Raw genomic sequence first — 25993 nt, 5'->3', positions numbered from 1 at the left:
AGCTCATCTGGTGCTGCACAGTTTGTGCTGGTCATCCCCCAGTCCTTCATCAGTGGACACATGACATTGTTGGCCGGATATTTTTGGTTGTTGGACTATTCTCAGTCCAGCAGAGACAATTAGGGCTTTAAAAACTCTAGGCGCACTGTTGTGTCTGATCCACTTGTAACAGCACAATGCGTGCCAAGGCATCACCACAATATCAATGTCCCTGCAGCGCTGTCCATTGAAAAACAGGGTGAAATGTGGATAAGAAAGTATGCAGAGGAACAGGTGAACTATAATCTGTAGTTGTAGAACTACCAAGTGCTGCTATATGGTCAGTGGAGCTTATAAAATCTACAGTGAGTGTAGGAAAATATTCTCTTCCACAGTACTGTGTATAAGGATGAATATACATTAAAGCCAGACCAGAACATTTTTTAGATTTACACTTATTCAGTGTCATCCTTCTGAATCTATGAGCCTATTTACGCTTGTCAGTTCATGCGTCTCAAACCTGGATAACGTCCAGATAAGATTTATCCACATTCCATTTGCACCTGACCACATAAATGCATCTCTGTTAGACAGACAGAAATCCGATTTGCATCAGTGCTGCATTACAATCTCCTGATGCCAAGACGGCGCGTACATTTTGTCCTGTGCAGTTATGCGTTTCTATCAAGACTGAAAAGAGAAACTGGCTCCAGTTATTTCAACAATAACGATGTAAATTATCCTATGCAGCTTTTGTTTTATGTAGTTTTTGTCAGGTGCAAATAGAATATGCAACTTTTATTTGGTCACCTGTGATCAATCTCACTAAATCAGGGGTGTCAAACTAGATCCAAGGAGGGCCGTGTGGGTGCAGGTTTTCTTTCCAACCACGCAGAAACCACACCTCATTCCACCTGTTTATAATCATTGGATCTAATCAGTACATCTTGACTTTCAGTAGTGTGGGGCTTTTGCGTGGTTGGAAAGAAAACCTGCACCTACACGGCCCTCCGTGGATCTAGTTTGACACCCCTGCACTAAATTAACAACTCCATATACAATATAGACATGCTTCAGCTGGATGTAGAAATGGTTGGGTAATGGTCTTAAGAAACATTCTGTACAAATGTCTCCACTGCCTCTGTGACTGCCTCCTAAAGTCTGAGACTAGATTCTTTTGAATGTATTGAATGTATTCTTGCTGTATTTGCACTTTGTTATTCAGCCATAGATAAATGAAATAGGGTATAGGTTCAGCACATAAAAAATGTTCCAAAAAGGGCCACTTTTAGCTGTCTGTTAACATGGATGAGAGTACTGCAAAACACTCATAAAATTTCAATATACAAGTACTATATATAATACACACAGAGATCAAAAACAACAATTCAGTTAACCAGAAGGACCTAAAGATTAGACATGATTTTATTTTGATTTTAAAATGACACTCAAAAATTAGGGAGATGTCTAGCGAGATCTGTAATTGCACTGATCTTAAGGACTGCTTTAAAGAAATCAACTCAAAGCCTTAAGGGTCCCCAATTATAAATGTCTGCTACTGTCTGTTTGGAACAAAACCTAGTAAGTCCTTTTGGTTGTAACCAGTACTTTCCACTTATCTGTTAATGGTTGAAGACATCACGGTGACTTTCAAGCAAATAACATGTCATTGAGTCTGACAGGCCATCCACTACAATATTAAAGATTATATTATGCAGAGTTTCTTCAAATTAACACTGCTACATCTTGATTTATAAAAATGGTTCTTTAAAGAAAGATCCACTGAAAGATTCTTTAGAGAAATAAATGTGTTCCTTCTAACAGTTCTTATGGGTATCTTTCTATTTAAAAGTGGGTATTGAGTTATTTTCAGTTGGGTTCCTCGGGGCATTCTAGGCCTTTTTCAATTTTTTCTGTGAAATATATTTATCTGTAATTTTACTTCATTTATATTTAATTACGTCATTATACTTGTTTTTCAACTCTGCAAATATTCTAGCTCTAACAGTTTCAGTCTGAGACCAGGCCACTGAAATGAGGCCATTTTCAGCTATATGGTAAATGAGAAACAGGAACCTGGATTAAGATGTTTCACACGATTTTTGTTTCCCAATATTTTGCCGAACAAAAATGCTTTGACCAGTTTGTTTCCATGTCTAAAACACCTCAAATTGAAATGAAAATTGTTTGGACCCAGGTCCACGGATCATTCTCAACAGCCATAGTGACATAATAGTCACATATATTCCTGTCTGGTGGTTCAGAGTCACATAGCCACAGATTGCATATGGATTGGCTTTCAATATGACACATGAAATTGGCCCTAATCTGATTTTGAAAATTCAGATTCAATGCAATATTTGCTGTTCACACAGCCATACAAATGACATGTGTCACATATAACAAAACAGATTTGGGCCACATTTACTGGCTGTGTGAAAGCAGCCTAAGTATCTTTGACTATGTTTTACCTTGATACAGAATGCATAGTGGCTGGTGTATTCTACCCTAATAATATAAATAATATTATCAGGTCATAGAATTCACAAGCCCAAGAGCTTTAGGTGAATGATGAAGCAGCAAGCTATAATTATAGAATCCGGTAGAAGTTACTGGAATCAAGCAGCAGAATTACTGCACTAATATATGATGCCTTATCAGTGCCACACTTCTTGGCTCTGTAGAACAGAATGGAGCCACAACAGATGGCCATGAAAATGGTCTGCAAATCACCTGACACAGGTGGGGTCACCAGAGAGGAAGGTGGGGAGATAGAATTGTTGATTGTTGAGAGAGATTGTTGGTGCCTGGTTTTCAGATGCTTGCTGAAAATAAATAGACAAAAGAGTTGCCTGGATCTGACTGGCAGAAATCAGAGCTGAATAAGATTTTGAATTGAAGCTGTCAAAGGAGAGGTATAATGGTATTGGCTTTAACACTGTAATCAACTCACCTGTAACCCTAAAGGGACAAATAACCCTTTTAAGAGATAAACATCCACAAGAGGTAAACAGCCGGGAAAACAGACCACAACATTATTACTTTCTCTGTACCCACTATATCCTTCAATAAGACTGGAAAACTGTTTAGTGTGAGGAAAAGAGGTATAGGAAGAAAGAAAGAAAAAACAACCCTAGCAACTTACGCTGCAATTGCAAGAACACCTTGGCATCAGTTGACATGTGTATACCATCAGTACTGGAAAGATCTGCAAACTTTCCATCATTTCAAACCAATATTTGAAAAGTATATTTAAACATTATTGGGCTAGTGTGCCATTTTATGGCATTTTTAAACCTATGAAAATAGATGTTACAATTGTCTGTGATGCTAATACACACAGGTGTAGCCTGAACGCCCACATTTTGCAAATGTTTATATATATCAGCATCAATATGTGCCTATGTACATGAAAAACACCAGTAGTGCGTCCTGGCACATTATTCTTACCCTGGCGCACTCCTATCTGTATCTGTAAAAAATACTGATATATTTAACTAGTATATCTATATATACACTAGTACATTTAACTCTGAATGTGTTAGTGGGCAGGCACTTATGTATTGTCCATCAGAAAACTCATTCCAACAGGAACACCCGTAACTACTGGTAGTTACTGTTCTCATAGCTCTTATAGAGATGGACTTTACACATTCTAATCAGAGATTAGATTTTCCTCCATCTGCTTCAAAGTCAATGTTCCTGATATCTCCTATTGGCTGAAGTCAGAACTAAAACTATAATTAAATTTAATAGATAATGGAACTTTATTTATTTATATATTGTCTATACCATGTGTTAGTGTGTTATCTGTCAATTCAATGTTTTTACAGAAACTAATTGTAAAAGACATGTTTTTGATACCAATATCTCCTACTAAATACAGTCTTAGATAAAACTGGCAGCTGGTGGATATCATTCAGTGCAGAATGACATAATTGGCTCCCACAGTGTAGGCCTGGACAATAGCAACTGTCTTCTCTTCTTAAGAACAGGACCACAGCTTGAGTTAATCATGAGGAATACAGTCATCTTCCAAAGGAAGTATGAGTCAGAATTTAGGGAAATTATCATAAGTTTTAAATGTTAAACTTAAAAAATAAATAAATAATGAATAAAAATAATATAATAATAAAAAAGAGCTTGAAAAAGAGACTGCACCAAAATAATGTGTTTCTTTTAAGAACGTTCATGCATGAAGTTGATGTGGCATGTCAGTACTTTTCTTTAATGCATGTCTAACTTACAAATTCTCCTTTTTAATGGGCTGGGTGTTATAAAAGTGAGCTTGTCTACCACATTTCACGAAGGCATGCTGCTATTGCATGACTCGCCTCATCTTTTCGGTCACTTCTTAACTTGGCAAAAGAGACGGAGAACTAATACAAAATCTGAACTGGTATTTGGAAGATATGACTCATCAGAATGTAAAATTGTTTAAGTGATACAGTAGGTGTGAGTAAGCAGTGAGCTGTAGCAGACAGTGACCCATGTGAAAGTTTAGGACAAATAGCAAATTTTAAGGAGCTTACACCTTGAGGAAAAAAAAAACAAAAAAAAAAAACACAAAGATCACAAACACAAGAACACTTGATCTATCCAAACACATGGCACAAACATAAAAAATAATATTATTGGAAATTAAGCATGAACTCCAATTTGACATGTGTTGACATAAAAATAAAAAGTGGAGATTTCTGAACATTTTACAGTAGGTTTCTCAGTAAAAGCTTTCTACCCTCTCAAAAGTAATCACTAAAGAATGCATTTGTGGGCAGAGCAGGGACCAGCCAAATGACCATTTGCGAAATAATGACTGACATGTCTCCCAGCTAATCACAATCATCTATAAGTGCTACTTCCTCTGCCAAGTGAAGGACAAAAGTCCTTTTTAGACAGCTAGCTTGATACATTAAATGGGACTGCAAAGTGTTCACAGTTGCAATTAAAATGTGTCAAGATAAACAGTAACACATTGTACTTTTACACATTTATTTATTTTCTTATATGGTTTCATTTTTACTTAAAAACGATTTGCATTTGTAAATCAAATGTCGTGAATGTGTGCATCAGTACCTGTCAGTTGGCTTAAAATATGCAAGAACAAACCTTTTTAAGGTTCCAAATGTGACAGTGGGAGTTTTTGAATGAGGTGGAAAAAATCCACACATTCGCCTTCTGTTGCGTGTGCGAATCTCTTTTTGCAGTTGCGGATTTAAGACCTTGTTTTGGCGGCCTATTGATGGACCAATAGGAAAGCTTTAGCTGAACCAATCAGATCGCGAGGTTTGTTTAACCAATCAGACCATTAATTTGTTGCTGTCAACCATAGCGTTTTTCCACCAAGAGAACTCCGGTTCTTGAACTGGTTCTGTTCCTGATTCTTGGAACCTTGGTTCTTTCCATTGAACCGCAGCATTTCTACACATTTAGAGGGGGATCAGGAATATGCCATGAGCAGGGGAACGCTGTGGCCGAGTTCAGAGGCGTCCTGCTGACCTTGTGAACAGCGGAGAAACGTAACCAAGAGCTCAGAGCTTCAAATACAGTGTTATCGCCCAGTGGAGCCTGACAGGGTCATTTACAACGTTTAATATAAATAAATAAATAATAGGAAACAAACAGGAACACGCCTCGTTTTTGTGTGTCTCTGGTGCAGTTAGGCGCGATGCCATTCGTGTTGGTCAGAGATGCGGATCTTGGTTATGTTTCTCCACTGTCCGTAGAAACGCGGCGGTTCACTGGAAAGAACCAAGGTTCCAAAAATCAGGAACAGAACCGGTTCATGAACCGGAGTTCATTTTGTGGAAAAGCACTATGGCTGACAGCAACAAATCAATGGTCTGATTGGTTAAACAAACCCCGCGATCTGATTGGTCCAGCTAAAGCTTTCCTATTGGTCCATCAACTGGCCGTCAAAACAGGGTCTTAAATCCGCAACTGCAAAAAGAGTTTCGCACACGCAACAGAAGGCGAATGTGTGGATTTTAGTTTTACGTGTGTGCAGTTGCTCAAACGCAGTTACAAAATCTGTTACATTTGTGAGTATTGTTTTACAAACTCAATCTTTTTGACCTTTTTTTTTTGACTCTATAGTTTGTTTGGGGTTGGTTGATGGTGTGTACAAATGTGTATTGTATGTTTGAGTGTGTAACTGAATGTGTGAGTGTGTATGTCAGATGATAACAGGTCTCACCGTGTGGAAGCTCAGAGTGTTCAGTGTCTCTATTCCTGTGCCTCTAATCGCTCCTTAAACAGCATGTGTGTGTTCTAACACACCACACAAACACACATCTAATGTTCAGGTTGCCAGAAGTATAAAGCCCCCTGGCTCACAACAGCTCCTGGAGTGCGCTCACGCACATACTGATGCACACATACACACACAGCCTCGCTCTGTTTCTCACTCAAACTTTATCTCTCTTCCCTGCCTCTCACCTTTGATACCACCTGCTGTGTCTCACTCTCTTCTTCCTTATCTCTCATCCCTTCCTCCCCAAACATCCTTCTCTTTTGGGTTTCAATACTTTATTTCCCCACTCATTCACCCTTTCAAAAATGACACAAAAAAAAGACTCACCTCCTCCTCCACCCAGCAGGGACTTGTTGGCTGAAATAACAAACAGAAAACAGAAAAGTGTTTAGAGAAGGCCTTAGTACGACTTTGGTGGCTCATCATGTGGTTTCAATGCCAAGGAATGAAATTTGCTAGCTTGACTTTAAAGAGGAAATCTAAGAATTGTCCAAACGTCAGATATATTAAATGGTTAAGGTGTGAACAAAGTCATTCAAAGTGGATTAATGTTAATTGTTCCGCAGTAGACAGACTTCTGATGTAATGAGCAAATATTCAAAGAATCAGTATGACTAATTAAACTGTAGAGAATTACATGAAATATTTCTGAATACACTGCCACAAATGCACATAGACCATGTTTGAGATAAGCATTTGCAAATGAATGAATGAATTCCTTTGGTGGTTCATGCAAGACACAAATACAAAATTGTCCCTAAAGAACAAGAATAAATTACAAGAATATCAGTATTTTACAATCATAAACATAATATAACCTCAAGAACCAGTTCACCAGTTTATTTGGATATAAAAAATAAATAAATAAAAGCCTGTGTGTGTTTTTTGCAGACATCATGACTCCTGGGTGTTATCATTTGCACTTTAATAAAAATAGGTTTAGTAGGTATTTATAAAAATTAACCACTTCAAATCAGACCTTTATGTACATCCTACCAGAAATACATTGAAAACTCATTGACATTTTCCTTTAGAGATTAGAATTACTGCTGCCTTGTGTTGCCCTGAACTGTACTTGTGCTGCCCTGAAAGTTAAGTATTTCACTGCCGAAGTCTGAATCATTCCTCTGTCAAGTTACTAAAAGCCATGAACAAGACTCAAGTAAGCCTTCAAGACAGAAGTTATTTGGCTGCTGACAACAGAAGCATGACTATTCAGACATACTTTCGAAAAATGGAAACATGGAAAGTGAATGCCTCATGCAGATTTAAGTACGAGTAAGCCCAGGAGACGTGGATAAAATGCTTTCTTTTACTTGATTTTCTCATATATTTCCCCAAACAAAAGGACTTTGCTAATTCAAAAAGCACTGCTTTTAAAAAGTGCACTAATAAAGCTGCAAGAAGAAGAAAAAAAGCATAGCTTCAGCTGGGATCTACTGCATAATAAATTAATATAGATTTTGACTATATTCAATATGCACAGATGGTCACTTTATTAGAAACCCCTATTTCATGAGTTCACCTTGCTGGTGTTCAGTTACACACGAGAGTGCACTCACGACTACAGAGTCAAAGGTAGTCACAGACATCCTTGTTTCATACATCAGTGGTCAGTTTTTGTAAGTAGATCTTTCTTATGCTACCACTAATGCTGACATGTAAATGAAAAGAGGCTATTATATTCTGCCTTCATTTTCATATAATGAATGGTGAAGATTGGGAATGGTTTTGGTGTGTTCTCCCCATGTCTGTGTGGGCTCCCTTTGGGTGATCCGGTTTCCTCCAAAAGTCCAATAACCCACATTGATAGGGAAATTGGCTGTGCAAACATGTCCATGGGTCTGAATGTGTGCATAATGTAGCAATGCCACAAACTGAAACAGGTAAATAATATGAACTGATTAATTAATGATTGTACAACGGAACTTCTAGGCAGACAGGTCTCAAGGTGGTCTAATTCTGGAAGTACAAGCCAGTTGTTTCTAATAAAGTTAGTGGTGAGTGCATTCCTTCATGTAGGTCATATCAAATGGCTGCCCAATTGTTTACTTTGGTCTAAAAAAGTTCATATATTATCCTGTAAGCTGTATTTTCTCAGCAAACTCTCATGACCAACCAGAGCACTCATGTCCTCAAGACTTGATCATACCATGTAGTAGGGTTTGTGTACCCAGCTTAGATAAGGCTCATGTCCCCCAGAGGGTGGGCTTGGTAGGAGCACAGCTTAGCAGTGCGGAGCCATGCTTTCCAGCTGGGATTCAAGACCTAGAGCTACAACAAGTGTCGCTGTAGACCATCTAGAACGTGCCTGGGTGCCTTCCGACTAGTTTTGTGATATGTGAGGATATCAAAATATTAAACTTTAGTCTGTACTACTAAACAGAATTAAAAATAATTCACATAAAAAACAAGCAAGCAGTGATTTCAGAGAAAAACTCTTTTCTCATAATTTCAGTGTATTTCAATGGGTCTTTAAAAATCACTGTGTGAACATTAAGAATTCTTAAGTATAATCAGGATCCTATTCATCCTGTTAGTTGTTCAACACAGTATCAGCAGAGAAAACAGCTGAGACCACAAATCTACATCACCCTGCACTGCTGCAAACAGTTCAGTCTTTAATCAGATCAAATACATGAGAACCATAATAAAATAAATGCAATCTAAACAAGTCCTTGACCAGCAGTGTCAATAAACTGGCATCACTGGACTCCCACAAAGACGGAGAGCGGGTTCGCCTCAGAGTTAGAGCCCAAAGCCAGACGGGGGGCTGAACGCGAGTAATGTTTTACGGCCGGGCTGTGTGGCTACATTACAAATGAGCAATTTGATAGTTGATTAAATGTCTCTCATTTGAAATTCATTAGATCCCCGCACACAGGCAATAAACCATGTAATGAGCAATACCTTTCTACACAGCATAATAAAAACCATGTAATGCAAGTAAAACCAGAACACACTTTACAACATGACCTCAGTGTACATCCAAATAAACACACAGGTACAAAAAATAATTTATAAAATTTTATATAAAATAAAAAAATAAATCTGAGAAACATCAGCACACACCAACCACATGGAAGAGTATGGATGGAGAGGTAACCATAGCAACTCCAAACCCAAAAGGTTGGTTACCGAAACATTGTTAATTACACAGAGTTGGGGGGGGTGGAAAGAGTGAGGCATGAAGGGAGAGAAGACAGGAGGAAGATAGAGGGAAGAGAGGAAGAAAAAAGAAAGAAACAGACAGATGTTTGGCAGGGAGAGAAAGAAAGAGCGAGACAGAAAGGGAACAGTAAGGGTAGGGTTAGGGAAAGGGCAAGTTGGATAAGAAAGAAAGTGATGAGAAGGGGAAAGAGGAAAGAGAGAGAACTGAATAACAGAAGGGGAATGTGATGCGCCTGTGGTGATGCCTCTGTCTGCTGTCTGTCTGTTAAAGGAATTGCTAGTGGGGAAGGGAAAAAAAGGGCTCAGACATGCAGGAGGAAGGCAAGGCTGGGAAAGAGTGAGGGAGAAAACGAGTGGGGGAGAAAATGAGTACGGGCAGTAAGTTGTTGATTCCTCAGGGAGAGAGATTTGCCATCTGCCAGAGCCCTCTGTTTGTTTGTATGTGTGTATGTGAGTGTGTGTGTGTGTGTGTGTGTGAGAGAGAGTGAATACCCAGGGGAAGGGTGGCAGAGCAACTGTAGAGTCGGCGTGTTCTCTCTCTCTCTCTCTCTCTCTCTCTCTCTCTCTCCCCTTCACTCTCTCTCCCAAACACAACCCGGTGGGAAACAATGACATGATCAGACTGAACATGGGGATGTGTTCCCCACACAAAATCGTTTAATTCAGAACCATCACAATCCCCTTCAGGAAGATGAAATGGATTAATACAGAAAACTATATGAAGATCATCCACTACAGTAGCAATATTATGAAGGTAAGGAACATAAGAAACCCCCAGAAAAATCACCCCTCAATGAGCATCTCCTTAGTGAGCTATTTCAGCAGATAGGTCAATTCTGTAATGCAAATAACATTCTGGGCCGGACTAGAACGAGCATAAACTTCAAGTTTAGAATGTGAACCCATGCCTTTTTTATTGGTGATATCTGTGTGGGTCAAAGTGTCAATTTTAAAAAATTGACATAAAATTTGACAAAAAAAAATTATGTATTACATAGTAGAAAAAATACAACCATAATAAATCATGGCTTAAAATCTAAGTATGGTGGTAATGTTCTCATGGCCATGTGTGATTGACAACCTTCAGTCCAAAACTCCCACTCTGCAGAACTAAACACGACAGCATGAGCTGAGAGTAATGAGTGAATCAGGCTCCACATTCACTGGAGCTGTACGCTATCCCCACTGTCTCTATGACTCACTGAAATCATCTTCCAGCTTTTATATGATGTTGTCTTACAGAAAGGAAAGAAAATAGCATGGTTATAATGCGATTCAGAGCTTAAATGTATGGACAGACAACTAACAGAGAGATGCGCTTGCTTGGCAGGTCACTTATGCTTGCTGGGCCAACTAATACTTGATAAATGTTTGAAAACATGATCAAAGAACATTTTAACAGTGCAACCCATTTTGGGGTAAAAACCATTCACGCTGCCCACGTTGCTTAATAAGACAGATATCAACAGGAACTGTTGAAGTCCGTTAAGGTCACGATCACAGTTCTGAGAACTGGTCTGGGAGAGATGTGATGCAATATGCAACAGAAGTTTTCTTTATGGAAGAACCAAGCCTGTCCAAATCCCCAAGTTAAGATCTAAAGCTATGTGAGTAGGTAAACTGGTTGTAAATGCAGTTAGTAGAAAGAGTCTGGAGTCCTGACCTGAACAAGCCTCTTATGCTCTCAGAGCCCCCTGTGCAAGACTCCGAACACTACATTCCACTGATTAGTTGCTTTGGATGAACAAATGGTCTGACAGCCTTTAATAGATGGACTATATGAATCCATTTCAAAGACAGCAAATCGCTGTGTAAAATCATAAGTATTTGAAAGTCATTTATTGCTGTATGACATGAACACTGTTGCCCAGCCCTTTGCCCTTTTACCCAACCCTTTGGGGTTAATGACTGTAGGCAAACTGTGCTATGAATCCCTCACCCTCATCTAGGAAACTGCGCTAACACTACAGTAATTACAAGGACATGACAAAACGCAAGTTTGAAAAGGCTTTGAAAAACAAGCTAAAGACAATCAATGACAAACACCAAAGGGCCTATGCACAAATATACACTTAATATACAAATGAAAAATGGGCAAATTAGAAGTCAAAACATATGAAATATACATCTCACAATCTCAAAAAGCAGTTAAATCCAAGGTACATATTGGCAACTAATCTGACCATAATATCAAGAGAGAGAAGTCCAAAGAAAATGTGGACAAATAAAGGCTCCGTGAGCACAGCTCTGTTCAGAGCTGTCCAAGCTGTATTAAATGATGATGAAGTCGACTGGGGAAGAAAACCTACAAAATCTCCACAGAGTTTCTAGAACACAAGGCCTCAGCCCATGTCAGCACAGACATCACACTATTATTAAAACACCCACAACAAAAAAGTTCCCTCAAGCCTCTATTTGGTTTTCTTTGTTGATGATTAATAATCTTCTAACCAAGTTTTCTCTCGTGCTATTTCCCCTGTATTTGTTTATGGTGATTGCTCTGGCAATAACACAACCTTCATGTTTATAATGCTTTACTGAATTGAAGCAAATCAAATCAAGCGTACAGAATATTAGAAGGGTCTAGATTACAATTATACAAATAAGGATGTGTGTGAGAGAGAGAGAGAGAGAGAGAGAGAGAGAGAGAGAGAGAGATTGAAGGAGCGTGTCAGCAGGTGGAACTGACAAGGAAATGACTGACTGTGTATCAGAAAACACCAAAACACTCAAATATTTCTGCTGTATCATTTCAAGTACAATGCCAAGGTGCACAATCTCACACACAGAGCTAAACTCAGCAGGACAATGACAGAGTGTGAGAGAAAGTGTCATTTTTCATTCTAGCATAAAGGCAGCTTCCTTTTAAAAGGGGCAAAATAGCAAAGAGAGCTCACATCAAAAGGAGATGAATGACACACAGGCAGAGGAGAGTATATATATGAGAGAGAGAGAGAGAGAGAGGTGAAGACAGTTGTTGTGAAAAATGATATGATCTAGCATAGGGACAGAAAAAAGAGAATGGAGAAAGTGTGAGAGACATAAAAAACGTGCAGGACACGAGGACAGGACTATCATCATGATGGACAAAGTGATGGCCATTCACTGGATCTTGTCAAAGGAGATGTATCCCTTGAGCTTTCAGCATTACTAAAGTACTGCTTTACAGTGTCTTTACACTGAAGGACTTCATGTCACACAGTACACATCTACGACTTCCATCTATACCCTTTCCTCTCTCATCGTATCCACTCTGGCTTTAGTCTGCTGTTCCCAAACAATACATCCACTCACTAGACTCTTGATGCCTAAGGAGCTATAAAGGGTACTGCGTTTTTCAAGAATGTAAATTCTATACGCTCTGCTTTCTGAAAGCTCTGTCCAATTCAGTCTGACGGTGGTACTTTAAAAACACGCCGCCTCCGTTGTAGAAATTTAACCTATTAAATCTGATTGGCAGCTATCTATTGGCAATCATTAAAAAGAACAATGGCAGAATAAAAGGGTTTTGCAATATTTGTACCATCTACATCCCACAACAAAACTCATAATATATTAATCAAACAGTTTTATAATTGTAATATATAATCATATTTGATTAGTCCTTTGGAGATTTAATACACAAGCAGGAGCGTGTTATCCGGAATAACATCATAACTGCAGGAACAAGCTGAAGGTGACCACTGTAGATCATCCATTGTCTCAGCTGTTAATAAGGACACATGCTGTCATGCTGAAATGCATTAATGGTGTGTGTGTGTGCGCAAGTGAGTTAGAAGACAGTTCCATGAGTTGAAAGCTTTCAATTTGACATATTTTACCACAAGTAAACACAGTTTAAATGTCAGTTAAAGGCCTTTGACACGATTTGGACAAAAGACCTCAAAGAATAAGCATCACTGTGGCAATCTCCCCATCTAAAGAGCTCTGTTCAGAACGACCTGTTTGAATATCTTTTCCTTTCAATGACGATGAAGCCCACGGCGACCACAAAGCAGATTTAGCTCCGTTTTATTTCTCTGCTCTTATTTTTTCAGTTTTTCACTCAGTTCAATTATTTCTCTGCTCTCTCTCTCGCTCCGTGCTTTACACGGTTTAACCCAGTCTTTGCGCTCTTACATAGCAATGGGTCCTGCACAGAGATAAGAGCTTCCCAGATCGGGGATATGGGGGTGGGGTGGGGGGGTTGAATTCTAATGAGTCCTCAACAGATGCCAGAAGGGAAGCCAAATCTGAATGGCTTAGTGAATCCCTTATTTTCTGACCTAGGCAGTCCTTAAAATAAAACAACTTATTTCAAAGCTGGGGGAAGGCAAGCAATCCAGATATCCCAACGTATGTGCACAGGCACTGGAAAAACACAAATAGAATTGGTCTTTATGAATCAGACTGTGCTGTATAAAAAACACTTAAATCAAACTGAACTGCGAACCCTGAGTTTGCACAGTTTACAAGCCAAAGCAGCTTCACCTGGTTTCTCTTAGGCGGGTCTCTCACATGTTTAACATGGTACTTCCTTTTTCAAGACATACAATATGTAAAACAAAAATCAGACAGTGATGTTTAGATAAGAAAATGTGGTATATTTTGCTGGGGGAGTGTGTGTGGGGAACGGAAGTGTGTTTCTGAAATAGAATGTCACTGGGGTTGAGTCAGTGAAACCCAGGGAGAGAGTGAGACGGTGTGTGAGGGGATAGTAACAGATGTCCTTAATGTCTGACACTCCAGAACCCTGCTGACACACTGGCTTCCAAACAACTCACACACAGGCTCTGGCCTGGTACGCCGACTTCCTTCCACTTAATACATATGCATTCACTAACACATTGCTTTTTTTGGAGAGGCGAGCACAGTCTAGTCTTCCAGGTGATAATAACATGCAGACGTGCTGCCTGCATCTACCAGCTTCCGTCCGGATGAGGAAGCACCGTGCTATACTGTCAACAAGATTTTAGATGCAAAGCATCTAACGGAACCTGATTGCATCTCACTCAAATTTAGCATGAAGTGTGCCATTAATGTTCAGTTGGGCCTTGTTGTTTGGCACAGAACTAACACGGTGACAGAGACTCACACCCAAAAATGGACACAGACAGAACAGGGCAGAATCTATAGAAATAAAATCGTTGTGATTGAATGTCCTGCATGTAATTAGTAATATATGCTCTTCTTACAGGGTAAGTAATCTAAACACATTCAGCAAATAGTCTGTATAAACTAATATTAATTCCTGTCATAGAAATATTACCTTTTCAAAACGTTACCAAAGTGAATGCAGATACTTAAATCAATTACAACTCAACCTTGGCTATAAACATATAGTACATAAAGAATACTTAATTCTATACACTGTCGGATTAAACCACTTTTCCCAATTAGTATCAGTGTGAATGTAAATATGCATTTAAAAATATTTCTGGAGCATTATTTGTTCAGCATTCATGAGAACATACTGCCAAACATAAGTCTAAACATAATTTTATATGTCAGAAACTCAATTACACTTAGTTCTTCACTCAAGTCTCCATTACTAAACATCTGTAGTCATGCTGGTCACTGAAACACTGTTTTAACAGAAAATGTATTGCATTTGTTTGAACTACAAACGGGTTACACCTGAAATGAGTAAAATCTCATCTTCCTCAATACACCTTTCAAACATAAGTACTAAATATTTGTTGTAAACAAAACAATTTTTAATATAGTAATATAAAGTAATTGTTATTATTTACTAAATAATATATATTAAATACATTTTATATGTGGTGTGTATTGTTTTGCGCTCCTGGGTGAGATGGTGTAAAAATACTGTGCGCATGTTTCCATTGGCGCTGTGGTGAGTGAAAGTGGGGAGAGGAGGGAGCACATGCTTTGTGACACACACACAGAGAGAGAGAGAGAGAGAGAGAGAGAGTGCGTAAGCGCTCCACACACAGCACAGAGCTGCGCTCACCACAAGCAGAAGCAACAGCAGCAACATCTACAACATCAGGAAGGAGAGGAGTGAGAGGACAGCGCGCAGTTGACAGGTAGGCTTGCGCTTTGAGTCCTGGAAGGGGGTGGCAGTTGGGGTGTGTTTGGAAGCATGCACTTTAATCCGTAGCGCGGCTGTGGAGTTGGTGTTGGGGGTTTTTAGCAGTGGATTAAGAAGCAGTGGAAGAGAACGAGTGGGAAATGTGCAGGATCCATTCAGTTTACAGTGGAGAAAGTCTGCATGTGAGGAGGGAACGTAGAAGTGTGGAAGTGGTGCGATCTGCCTGGAGAGCTGCTACAGGACACGCTTTAATTCAACGTGCTCCTGAAGGGTTTTTTGCCTTGAATATTTCAGTGCTTTCCCTGCTTTGAAACACCCTCACTGCCTTAGCCTATTAATGATGTGATGATTTGATCCACGATTACTCTGAGGATGAAAACAAATTTTGTTCCATTTTCACCATAATGTAAAGAACCATGATTCTTGTGGACAAGGTTTTAAAAACATTGCACTAATCAACCTGTTAGAGAACAGCAGCACCACCACACTTGCCTTTCCCTTATCACCAAATATCTGCTGAAAGAGCTTTACAGCTGGCGAGTCTAATGAACTGTAATGTAGACTTCAAATGAGCACAAATGTGTCTTGCCTGTTGTAGAAAGCTGGCATCTGCTGATAAGTGATAATTACAGTAATATAGAGCTGCTGCTTACCATCGTGTTTTGTTTACTTTGTGGCTATAAGTGAGTATGCCCAGGTAATGATTCTTCATCAGTCATAAAACAAGCCTCTCATGACATTCTGTCCAGAATGGAGGGTGTAAAAGAGCAGCATGTGGTTCTGAACAGGGACAATATGGGCACATAAAGAGAAGGACAGAAATACAGAGAGGGAGAGAAAGTCTGAATTATGCTTTATACAAGGCTGGTTTACAGATTCCTCTATTCCTCGAGAGTGACACCAGATACAGATTGGAGTGATCACAAGGTGTGCGATGGCAGGTCAAAAGTGTGAATCTGAATGTGCGAGTGTAATAGAAATACACACACAAATACACAGACATACACACAACGTATACATACATAAACTCACTGTCCATTCTGTCAGCTCCACTGACACTATAGGAGCATTTGCAGTTCTACAATTACAGCAGACTGGATTCCCTCTGATGCTCTGCATACTTTTTAGGCCTCTTTCACCCCGTTCTTTAAAATGTCAGGACAAGAGCAGGTCTCATTTAGTTGGTGGAATATTCTCAGTGCTACAGTGACCCTGACATGTTTCTGGTCTGTCAGTGTGTGTTGTGCTGGTATGAGTGGATCAGATACAGCAGTGCTGCTGGAGTTTTAAAACACTGAGTGCAAGTTCATGCATTTTATAATCTGATCTTTATATGATTTTGGCAGGTGTCTGACTATTCGAGCAGTCATATAAACTGATTTCTAAGATTGAAGTAAGGTGTAAAATTGGATTAAGAAATATGTTTAAAAGAGCTGGATTTCACCTTCGTAACATGATTTCTCAGGGCGTGCACTCATACTGCGTTTTTTTTGTTGTTGTTTTTTAAAGATTTCTCAGTCTGAGCATGCACTGGACAGAGTATAGAGATCATCATTCTGTATCTGAAAATTCATTAGGCAACATTCGCTCCCACCACTCCTCACTGCAAAAATGTGTCAGGCAGATCGGACTCTGTTTATGCGTCCAAGAACAGATTGTTTAAAAAGCTCTGTTTCCATTTCAGCAGGTCTGAATTTACCCATTATCTGATTCCTGAAGTTCAAAAGTGTTAATGTGGTTACTCACAATACCTGATTTTTTTCAGTTATTTGATTATTAAGTGCAAGTAAACACACTCACAGTCCATTGCTAACACACCTAAATTGTTGGTCCATCTGTTACTGTAGAGTTAGTGCTGCTCATCCTGTATTCATTCATCAGTTGTCACTGGACACTGTCCACAGGTTGCGGCTAGCTCAATATTTTTGGTTCGGTGGACTATTCTCAGTTCAGCACTGGCACCGAGGTGTTTAAGAATTGTAGCAGCACTGCTGTGTCCGATCCTCTCATAGCGCTACATCTATGTCACTGCAGCACAGCACTGTTATTGTTACTGTTATGGCAATTAGGGGTGGGCGATATGGCTCTAAAATAATATCACGATAATTTACGGTATTTTCACAATAACGATATCCTTTGTGATATGACGAAACAATAAAAAAATATTTTCATTAATTTCAAGAACACACTATTGCAAAATAATAATAATAATAAACTATATGTTTTTTTATTATATTAAATATATGTCATATTAAAAGTATTAAATGGTTTTATTTATTAAAAAGATTTATTTTTATTACAAATGGGATTTCAATAATTCAGAGACACTTTCCACCATACTTCACTGTGCCTAAACGACTCATGTGAAGAATGCATGTCATATTATTGTTAATGCATGACATCGTTAGGTAAACGTGTTAGAACAACAGGATATGATATTAACTTTTTAAAATCGTTTAAAAATTATGGCAATATTTTTGCCGTAATGGCTATCAATCTATCAATATAATCTTTCTATCAATACATACACATACACACACACAGATTATAACCTTGCTATTTCCATGGCATTCCCTCGCCTCTCCCCTTTCTTTCTGCCCTGTTGGTGACAGCCAGGAAACAGTGGGGGTTCTGTAGAATTGCCAGTGTAAGCCATGCCAGTACAGTGGAGAACATACAGAATATATATCCATATGAAACGACTGTAAAACCACACAGAGGCCCACTTCATTTACACAATACACACACAGAGCTAGAACAGTGCATTTAATTGTATATACACAGTATAAAACAGTTACTGCTATTCATGAAAGCTATTCTTTTTCAGCACCAGGAAAGGAAGGAAAACACATTTACCAGACAATTACACAGAAGGCTCCACATCATAATGTAATATTGGATTTACACTTAGAAGATCTACATTTGTCTTTTTTTTTTTATACAGTTGTTTTCAGAAAACTTGCTCATGTGTTAGACAGTTCATTCATCTGTAAACACTGTCAGGTATTTTGGTTTGAAAATCTTCTTTTGTATTTTTTTCTTTTTTAAGTAACAGCAACTTACACCTTTCAGACCCACAACCCTTAAAATTCTTTTCACAGGAGAGTCACCATTTTCCATTTCTCAAAAATTAAAAGGTTTTGCACATGCTGAAGAACTCAATCTACTAAATCTCTAAAAACGTTTTTTCAATAGGAAATCCCCCCCCCCGCCAAAAAACAACAACAACAACAACAAAAGACACCTAATGCTTCAAAACTGCCTTATATCTACAAAACTCTTATCTAAACCTTCATCTTCAACTTGTTTGTGCAAATCTAAGAATATGCAATTACTTCTCACCTCCCATCTGCAAAGAGTTCTCCCCTTCACTCCTCGCCTGCAGCTCAAAAGCCCCGCCCAACAAGCTGATGGAATTGGTTCCTTAGGTTTATGTTACACATGCTTACAATGTAGACAGTTTGACTGGAGGCCGTCTTTAATAATTTAACTCCAGCTTGATCCACGATTTGAACTCCAAGTTTTAGACAAATATTTATTTTATTTTTTAAAATCTTCTCTTACACAAGTGGATGATTAGGTTGAAGTAGCCATCTCTGAATTATTCAAACTAGAAATTCGAAAGAAAGGGGAAAAAAGATGGTCTCTGTCTTTTGCACAGTACTGCGCTTGCACACAATTTTCTGGTGTAAACATGTAGGCCAGGCGTCAATCCCAGCAAGGGATATCAATCACACTTTACACATTTTCTCTACTCTGGTATGGCACGATTCTGCAGTATTTTTTGCATCCTCTCACCATGCTCGCCAGTCTTAATAACCCCAAAGTGTTACTTTTTCTAATAATACTCTGTCGAAGTAGCAGGAAAGCTTCAAACGCAGTGTAATTTCTATTATACACTCTCTGCTGAGCCCTTCTGCTGTTCACACTGTGAGGATGCACACATTCAAAAACAGGCGATTATCCAGACTCTAAGCACAATTACAGCAACTCACAAACTCAACTCAGATTAACATGGTAGTCACACAGCCAGAGAGACAGAGGGAGCAGGGAGGAGGAGAGAGAGAGAGAGAGTTCAAGATTAAAAGCTGGCTGACATCTATTCCATGCCTCCTCTACAGTACACACACGGCTCTTCAAACATGCTTCATTTGGAACCTTTACACCCAGAATAATGCAACTGTAAACAGATTTCAAGGAGCACTGATTAGTTAGCAATGGACATGCTTGGATTTAATATAAAAATAGCCTCATTAATATAACAAGTTCCGCCTTAAACACTGGTTCCCACTGGTCATACACCCAGCTCCTTGCTTAAAAAGAGGTACTCCTCCATTTTCTACTTCATTTCACTTTGACAGTACAAAAATGTTTCACATATACTAATTTACTGAGTGAAATCAGCAACTGCCCGTTGGGGTCTATTATAAATGAGTTTAAAATTAGGTCTTATGTTCTTCTGTATGTACTATCAAACTTGTCCAAACATTTTCTGTAGCTATGTAAAAACAAACAAAACCATAATAATAAACAGAACCTTGTATATTAATTTTTGCTTTAATTTTTTTTTTTTAACAGACAGATTTTTCATTTCATTTTGCTCACAGTCATCTTCTAACGCATTTAACGTTTTTTCCTCCTCTTATAGAGTTACAATATTGAAGATGGGGATTTGATCAGACAGTAATGATTTTCTACAGATGCAGCAGAAAGATTAAAATGAGACACATTGGAGTGGTCCTTTAAACACTGATCTGTGGTCAGTGGCTGCAGATGTTTTTAATTCATGGCTGAATGTTAGAAAGTGCAGTGTGAGTCACTAGGGTCAGTGTGTGCCGAGCAGCATAAAAAAACCACAGCCAGAACAAGCCTGGATTAGAGAGAATAACTCCTTTACGGAGACTGGGCCTCTGCCATACAGCTGACTAATGGCCTAAAAGTCCTACATATAAGGACATTAGGACATGCAATAATCATATAGGCGTGTGTACAGCATGTCATGGTGTCCTTATTTATTATTGCTGTCAGAACTTATTATTATTTTTTTTTTTTTAAACTCCCCCCTCATTTTAAGAGACATTTACAATTTCAGAATTTCACAATAAAGTAGTCCAAATATCACTGATTTAAATCTGTTAAATTAACTTGCTCTGATCAGTCACGAGAGTCAGTCCACATTAAACTACTGTACGAACACAATCTGATCTGAATTATTTTATAATATGTAATGTAAAGCTATTAAAACTGTTGCACTTGCTGAAATTTTAGTAATCATTCTGGATATTAGTAATAAGTTATTTCATACTAAAAATTCATATGAACTCTTCACTACTTCACTAATACACAGAAAGGTGCTGCTGTATGTGATACAGGTTCTTCATTACGCGTATGCTCAGAAACAACACTTAAAGGAGGCTAATTGTATGCACGCTCTGAAGGCTGCAAATCTCAGAAAAGCATGTTTCCTCAGAAGCACTTACAGCACATGAAAATTCACACAGCCTCATCAGGGTGCAAGCGTTATTATATAACTCTACTTTATCATGCTCCACAGACTCCCAATATTTACATGCAGAAGCAGATTAAAAAATGAAACATTTCTGCAACTCTGGAGTTAAAAAACAGAAGCAGGCAGAGATAACACTGGTTTATTATTGCTATACTTTTACATGGATATTTATCTCCTAATGGTACACTGCATGTATGGCTGTTAGTGTTTAGTAGATAAGTTTTGGTGAGGAATCCTACAGCTTTTGAATAGAGAGGGTGTTATCCAGCGCAGTGAGGGAAATTACTGCATCTCTCTATCTCCTTTGCTCTATCCATCTCTACCCCATACACACACAAAAACAGACAAACACACACTGGTCTCCCTCTCTCTGGAGAGGCCTCCACTCCCTCAAAACAATGAACAGTTCTGTCTCATGTTCTGCCAGGCCAGGGTTGTCATAGACACCACCAAATATACGTCAGCCTTGTTCTTTAATCAATGTGGCCATTTTAGTCATTGGCACCAAGTGATTTATTTCAGTTGAATCAAATGCGCTTCTGTCACACACACAGATTTCTGGCTGCGTGCTGTGTGAGGTGAACAGTGAACAGAAAGGCCGTGTTTGTTTCAGAACCCAGCAGCAGTAGCTAGCGCTGGAGGTCAAGCCTGCCGGAGGCTGACTGACCGCTCCGAGGTGAACCACAGCTCCCAGGGTTTTATACAATATTGCTGTGTTGCTGATGGAATGTCCCAGACCCCATTAGCTTCCTGAATGTGGCCATGGTCGAGTTAAAACGCCTGAAAAGTGAGTTTCTGCTCAGGAGGCACAGTACACGCACCACAGGCCACCTTTCTGTAAGAATCCACACATGTAAAAAGTTGCACAGCTCATGCAAAACCCAGCAACCAGGTCAGTGATGGTCATTTGCTTTTTCATAGAAAGCAGTCTCAAGGCATGGCTTTTATTTTGAAAGCGCCGACATGTCTAATGTCAGCAAGGTTTTTGTTTTTGTATTTATTACAGCGAATTTGCATCCCAACAATGACAAAATTAATTTTTTTTTCCACCCAATTACAAATGTTTGCATGCTCCAAAAATTACATTTATATTATTTGGTAGATGCTCTTATCCAGAGCTTCTTACAAATTCTCATCTCTGTTACAAGGCTAGATAAATGAAGCATTAGGCATCTTGTTGAGATGCTCTCATTAGAATTGCAGAATGTGTTTTACCAGATTGGGTACTGAACCTCAATTTCAAATGCCTCCACAAAACCATCAGAATAGTCAGATATTATTTCTACTGAGAGCTTTATTCCAATGTCTTAATCCATGAGGACAGGTTGCCTTTTAAAACATATCAACACGAATAGGCAGGGTGAAAAAGCACATGAAATTTCACTAGATTTTGTGACATTTCAAAAAACAATATTACAAAAGGGTTGTTTCAGCAGCTAAGCATCCACAGATGGTGGATAGAATCTCATGTTTTAAGTTTTTACAAATGTTAACCTACTGTGTTAAAAGTTTGTTGTCGTTGTTTTTTTTTTTGTTTTGTTTTTTTCCAAAATTCAATTTAACTGGCATTTCAAAATTTAAAACAACAACATCTACCAGTATACTAAATGCAAAGTAGGTATGGTGTGGCCTTTAATGGTTAATACAGAGCAATGATCTTGCACTGCTATATTTTTTTAAGCTCTAACAGAAGACCCTTAAGGGCAGTGGTGTAATGTGTGCTTTCCTTGAGTCAGAGTAAACTATAGAAGCCCTAGAAAACCTCTCCGCAGCATTAACTAGCAATAACTGACTTATGCAACACCAACACCAACTATGTTCAGACAGGCAGACACAGAGCCTGTCTGAATTTCACCATAAACCACCTTCAGTGTGTTTTTACATCTCTGGGGCATTCCTGACTGAGGGGAGCTAATTGAGGCTACCAGCGTTTTTGCTGCATTTTCAGCTTATCTTCCACCACATTGTATCAAACAGCCACTGCTCACTAGTTTTCTATTGAAAAATGAATAGAGGGAGCCTCTACTGTGTTTTTGAAATCCATATGATTACAAGCTTGTGAAGATATTTGTAATCACTTTTAAGCTCAATGCAAATGTCTTCACAAGCTTGTACTCGTATGGATTTCAAAAACATACATTATTACATTTTTAAAGTCTCAAAACATCAAAAGTTTAGGAACAAAATGAATCATGGCAATTAACCACTTCTAAAGCCCTAAGGTTTTAAACCTTGGTTGTAGGGCTCCCACCCCATAGTATATGCATTTTAAGGTGCAGGTAATTGTTCTTCATATTAGCCACTTCATGCAGCTATCCTAGGACATGATAACTAACAGAAATGCAAATGTTTAATTATGTGTCATTGTATAACATCTAATGAAATGTGTTAAAAGCTGCATTTAAATCTTCCATTTAACAACCATGCCAATGTCTGACCAAACTCAAAGAGTAAAAAAAAGCTTTAGAAAGCTATAGAAAGAAATACACAGATCCATTGAAGAAACAAAACCAAATAAACAAACAAAAAACATGTAAATATCCCTATTGAAAAAAAAACTACCAGACTTATTTTTTTTTATTATTATTTAATTATTTTTTAAATTTATGCTCAGTGGACTCATCAAACCGATATGAAAACTGTAATGTGAGCAGAACAGACACACACATGCACACAGACAAACACATACACACAGCATGGTGCCTAGTAGCTTGGCTCTAATTGAGCTGTAGAAAAAAAAAGTGCCGGGGCCTCCCATAGGAGAGCTAATCCTGTTCAGCTTAGCAGAGATTGTTTGTTGAACACGGTCGGTTTCACTTGCTGCTCACTTTAGTGGGGTGTGTATGTGGAACATGTGGGCAACTTTGTTCACTGACCTAAATGCAAAACAAACATACAGTCTGTAATAAGGACAGACCTTTATTAGTATAGCACAACCCTGGACACCTTAGGATGACCTGTGTGTGTGATGATGATAATGATGATGATGAGTGTGTGTAAAAGACAAGGAATTCAGCAGCTATATTGTAGGGCCAACTGCAGAAAAAAAATTCATTTGACCAACTCTCTCTCTCCCCACACAGTTTGGGATGTGTACACAAGTGTGTTTATCACAGTGTTTGATGTTCATGAGCCCAAACTGAAGAGAGAGAGAGAGAGAGAGAGAGAGAGAGAGAGAGAGAGAGAGAGAGAGAGAGAGAGAGAGAGGTGCTTAAATTGCCTGTTTATTCCCAGTCACTGCCTCATTAATACAGCTACAGAGAGAGAAAGAAAAAGGGATACAAGACCATGAAGAAGGTGAAGCTGAAAAACAAAATGAGGTAGATTACCAGAAAGGGAAGACAGAAAAAAGACAAAACAGAAAGATGAGGAAAGGGAGAAATATCAAGAGATTGATAGCAAGAGATTGAGGAAAAACAAAGTTTAAAAGATATCCAAAAAGAAAGCGAGAGAAATGCTTTGGCCAAAATAATTTTGCCAATAGTTTATTTAAATTGAAATTAAGCTAGAGAGAGAGCGGTATAGAAAGACAGCTGATCGAGAGAGAGAGAGAGAGATGATTAGGATTTATCAGCGTTTTAACCAGTGTCAAAATGTTCTTGCATAATTCCGAAGGAAAGCGAGAGCACGAGCGAGAGAGATGGAGTGAAGGAAGACTGCGTGTTCAGACAGACGGAGGGGTGGGTAGTGACGAGCAGAATAAGCAGCCGCAGAACCGCAGAAGACCCTGTTAAAATAACAGCAGGAGATGAGATCAAATATAATCTAACTAACATGACATGAGAGGAAGAGGGGGGTGGGGGGGAAGACTGCAACAAGGATGACAGGATGAGAGTCCTGTTTATAGCATTTACCAGTTCATTAGAGAAAGAGGGAGAGGAGGGGGTAGGAGAGGGGAGAAAAAATTGGGGGAAGAGAGAAGGCAGAAATTATTTCAGTCGCAAAACACTGCATCAAATTTAATGGGCTGTATTTATACAGTGCTGTGTCAGGTGTGTGTGTCAGGTGTGCGAGTGGGTGTACTTGTGTACGTGTGAAAGCGTGCACACACGCGTGAGAGAGAGTTTGTTTGAACTAGAGATGGTCTGACAACGTGACAATTATTCGAGGCTGAGTGTAACCGTGAGGAGATTGGATTCAGAGCCATTTGATTTGCAACATGCAGAGCAACATCAAACACACACACACACACACACACCCCAAATTCAACACTTTAAATTCAGCGTCTATTGCACCCACATGTAAATGCAATTCAAACATTAATAAATACAAAGCCACACAAAAAAACTGACGTAAACAATATCAGACTTAACGTATATCTAAGTGTGTGCTTATCTGTAAGTTTGGGTGTACTTCATAAAAACCCTGCACAACACCTACACAGAATCAGACAGTCATGCATAGGCATGGAAAAGATGGAAGGCTGATTACTAATATTTTTACTGGTACACACTGTACTCTGAAAATGTCACACCACCCTTCATTTAATTAACTTCCAATTAAAACAGCCCACAACTTCTTCATTTCCATTTTTCAGGAGGCGTTCCTGAGGGGACTGATAAGATTCCTAAGAACCAAACTAGTTCTGGTAAACTATGAGAGATAGGATCATATCATGCTCTATTTCTTTAGATCTAAACCCATCAACAGGTGTTTCTGTCCAACCCTCCACTGTGAAAAGGCAACGGAACATTATGGGTCTGAAAGGATTTGGGGCAGTCAAGAAACTTGGTATTTCTTGGCTTGCGAGTACTAGATGATGCAACAAACTTGTAAGAGCTTTTTAACAGGGTTGAAACACTACATATATATGCGCTGATTTATTTGCTTTTTTCAATATATTTTTAGAATGAAGTCATAATATTTCTTGATGGTAAAAAAAAAACACTGCCTTTTTTGGAGGAAATTAAATAAAGCAGCAGAGGGGTGTGTGTGCGTGCATGTGTGTGTACTAAATCATGAAAACCCAACAGCACAATGAGGTCTTTCTCCAGCAGGTATATCCATGATATAGGCACGAGCATGAATGATTTGAGCCACATCTGTC

At 38.8% G+C, this 25993-nt stretch overlaps 1 protein-coding gene across 2 annotated transcripts in view; it reads right to left on the bottom strand.

The window, feature by feature from the left end:
* The window catches only part of macrod1 (mono-ADP ribosylhydrolase 1), an 84939-nt gene that overhangs the window by 29664 nt on the left and 29282 nt on the right, over window positions 1-25993 (bottom strand). For both annotated transcript variants that reach the window (XM_066649576.1, XM_066649575.1), the window contains exon 4: window positions 6560-6589. In XM_066649576.1, coding sequence (XP_066505673.1) covers window positions 6560-6589 — 30 coding nt within the window. The remainder of the gene's footprint in view (window positions 1-6559; window positions 6590-25993) is intronic.

This window comes from Hoplias malabaricus, chromosome 17 (assembly GCF_029633855.1).
Source record: "Hoplias malabaricus isolate fHopMal1 chromosome 17, fHopMal1.hap1, whole genome shotgun sequence".
Lineage (NCBI taxonomy): Eukaryota > Metazoa > Chordata > Actinopteri > Characiformes > Erythrinidae > Hoplias > Hoplias malabaricus.
This window is presented reverse-complemented; position numbering and strand designations above follow the sequence as displayed.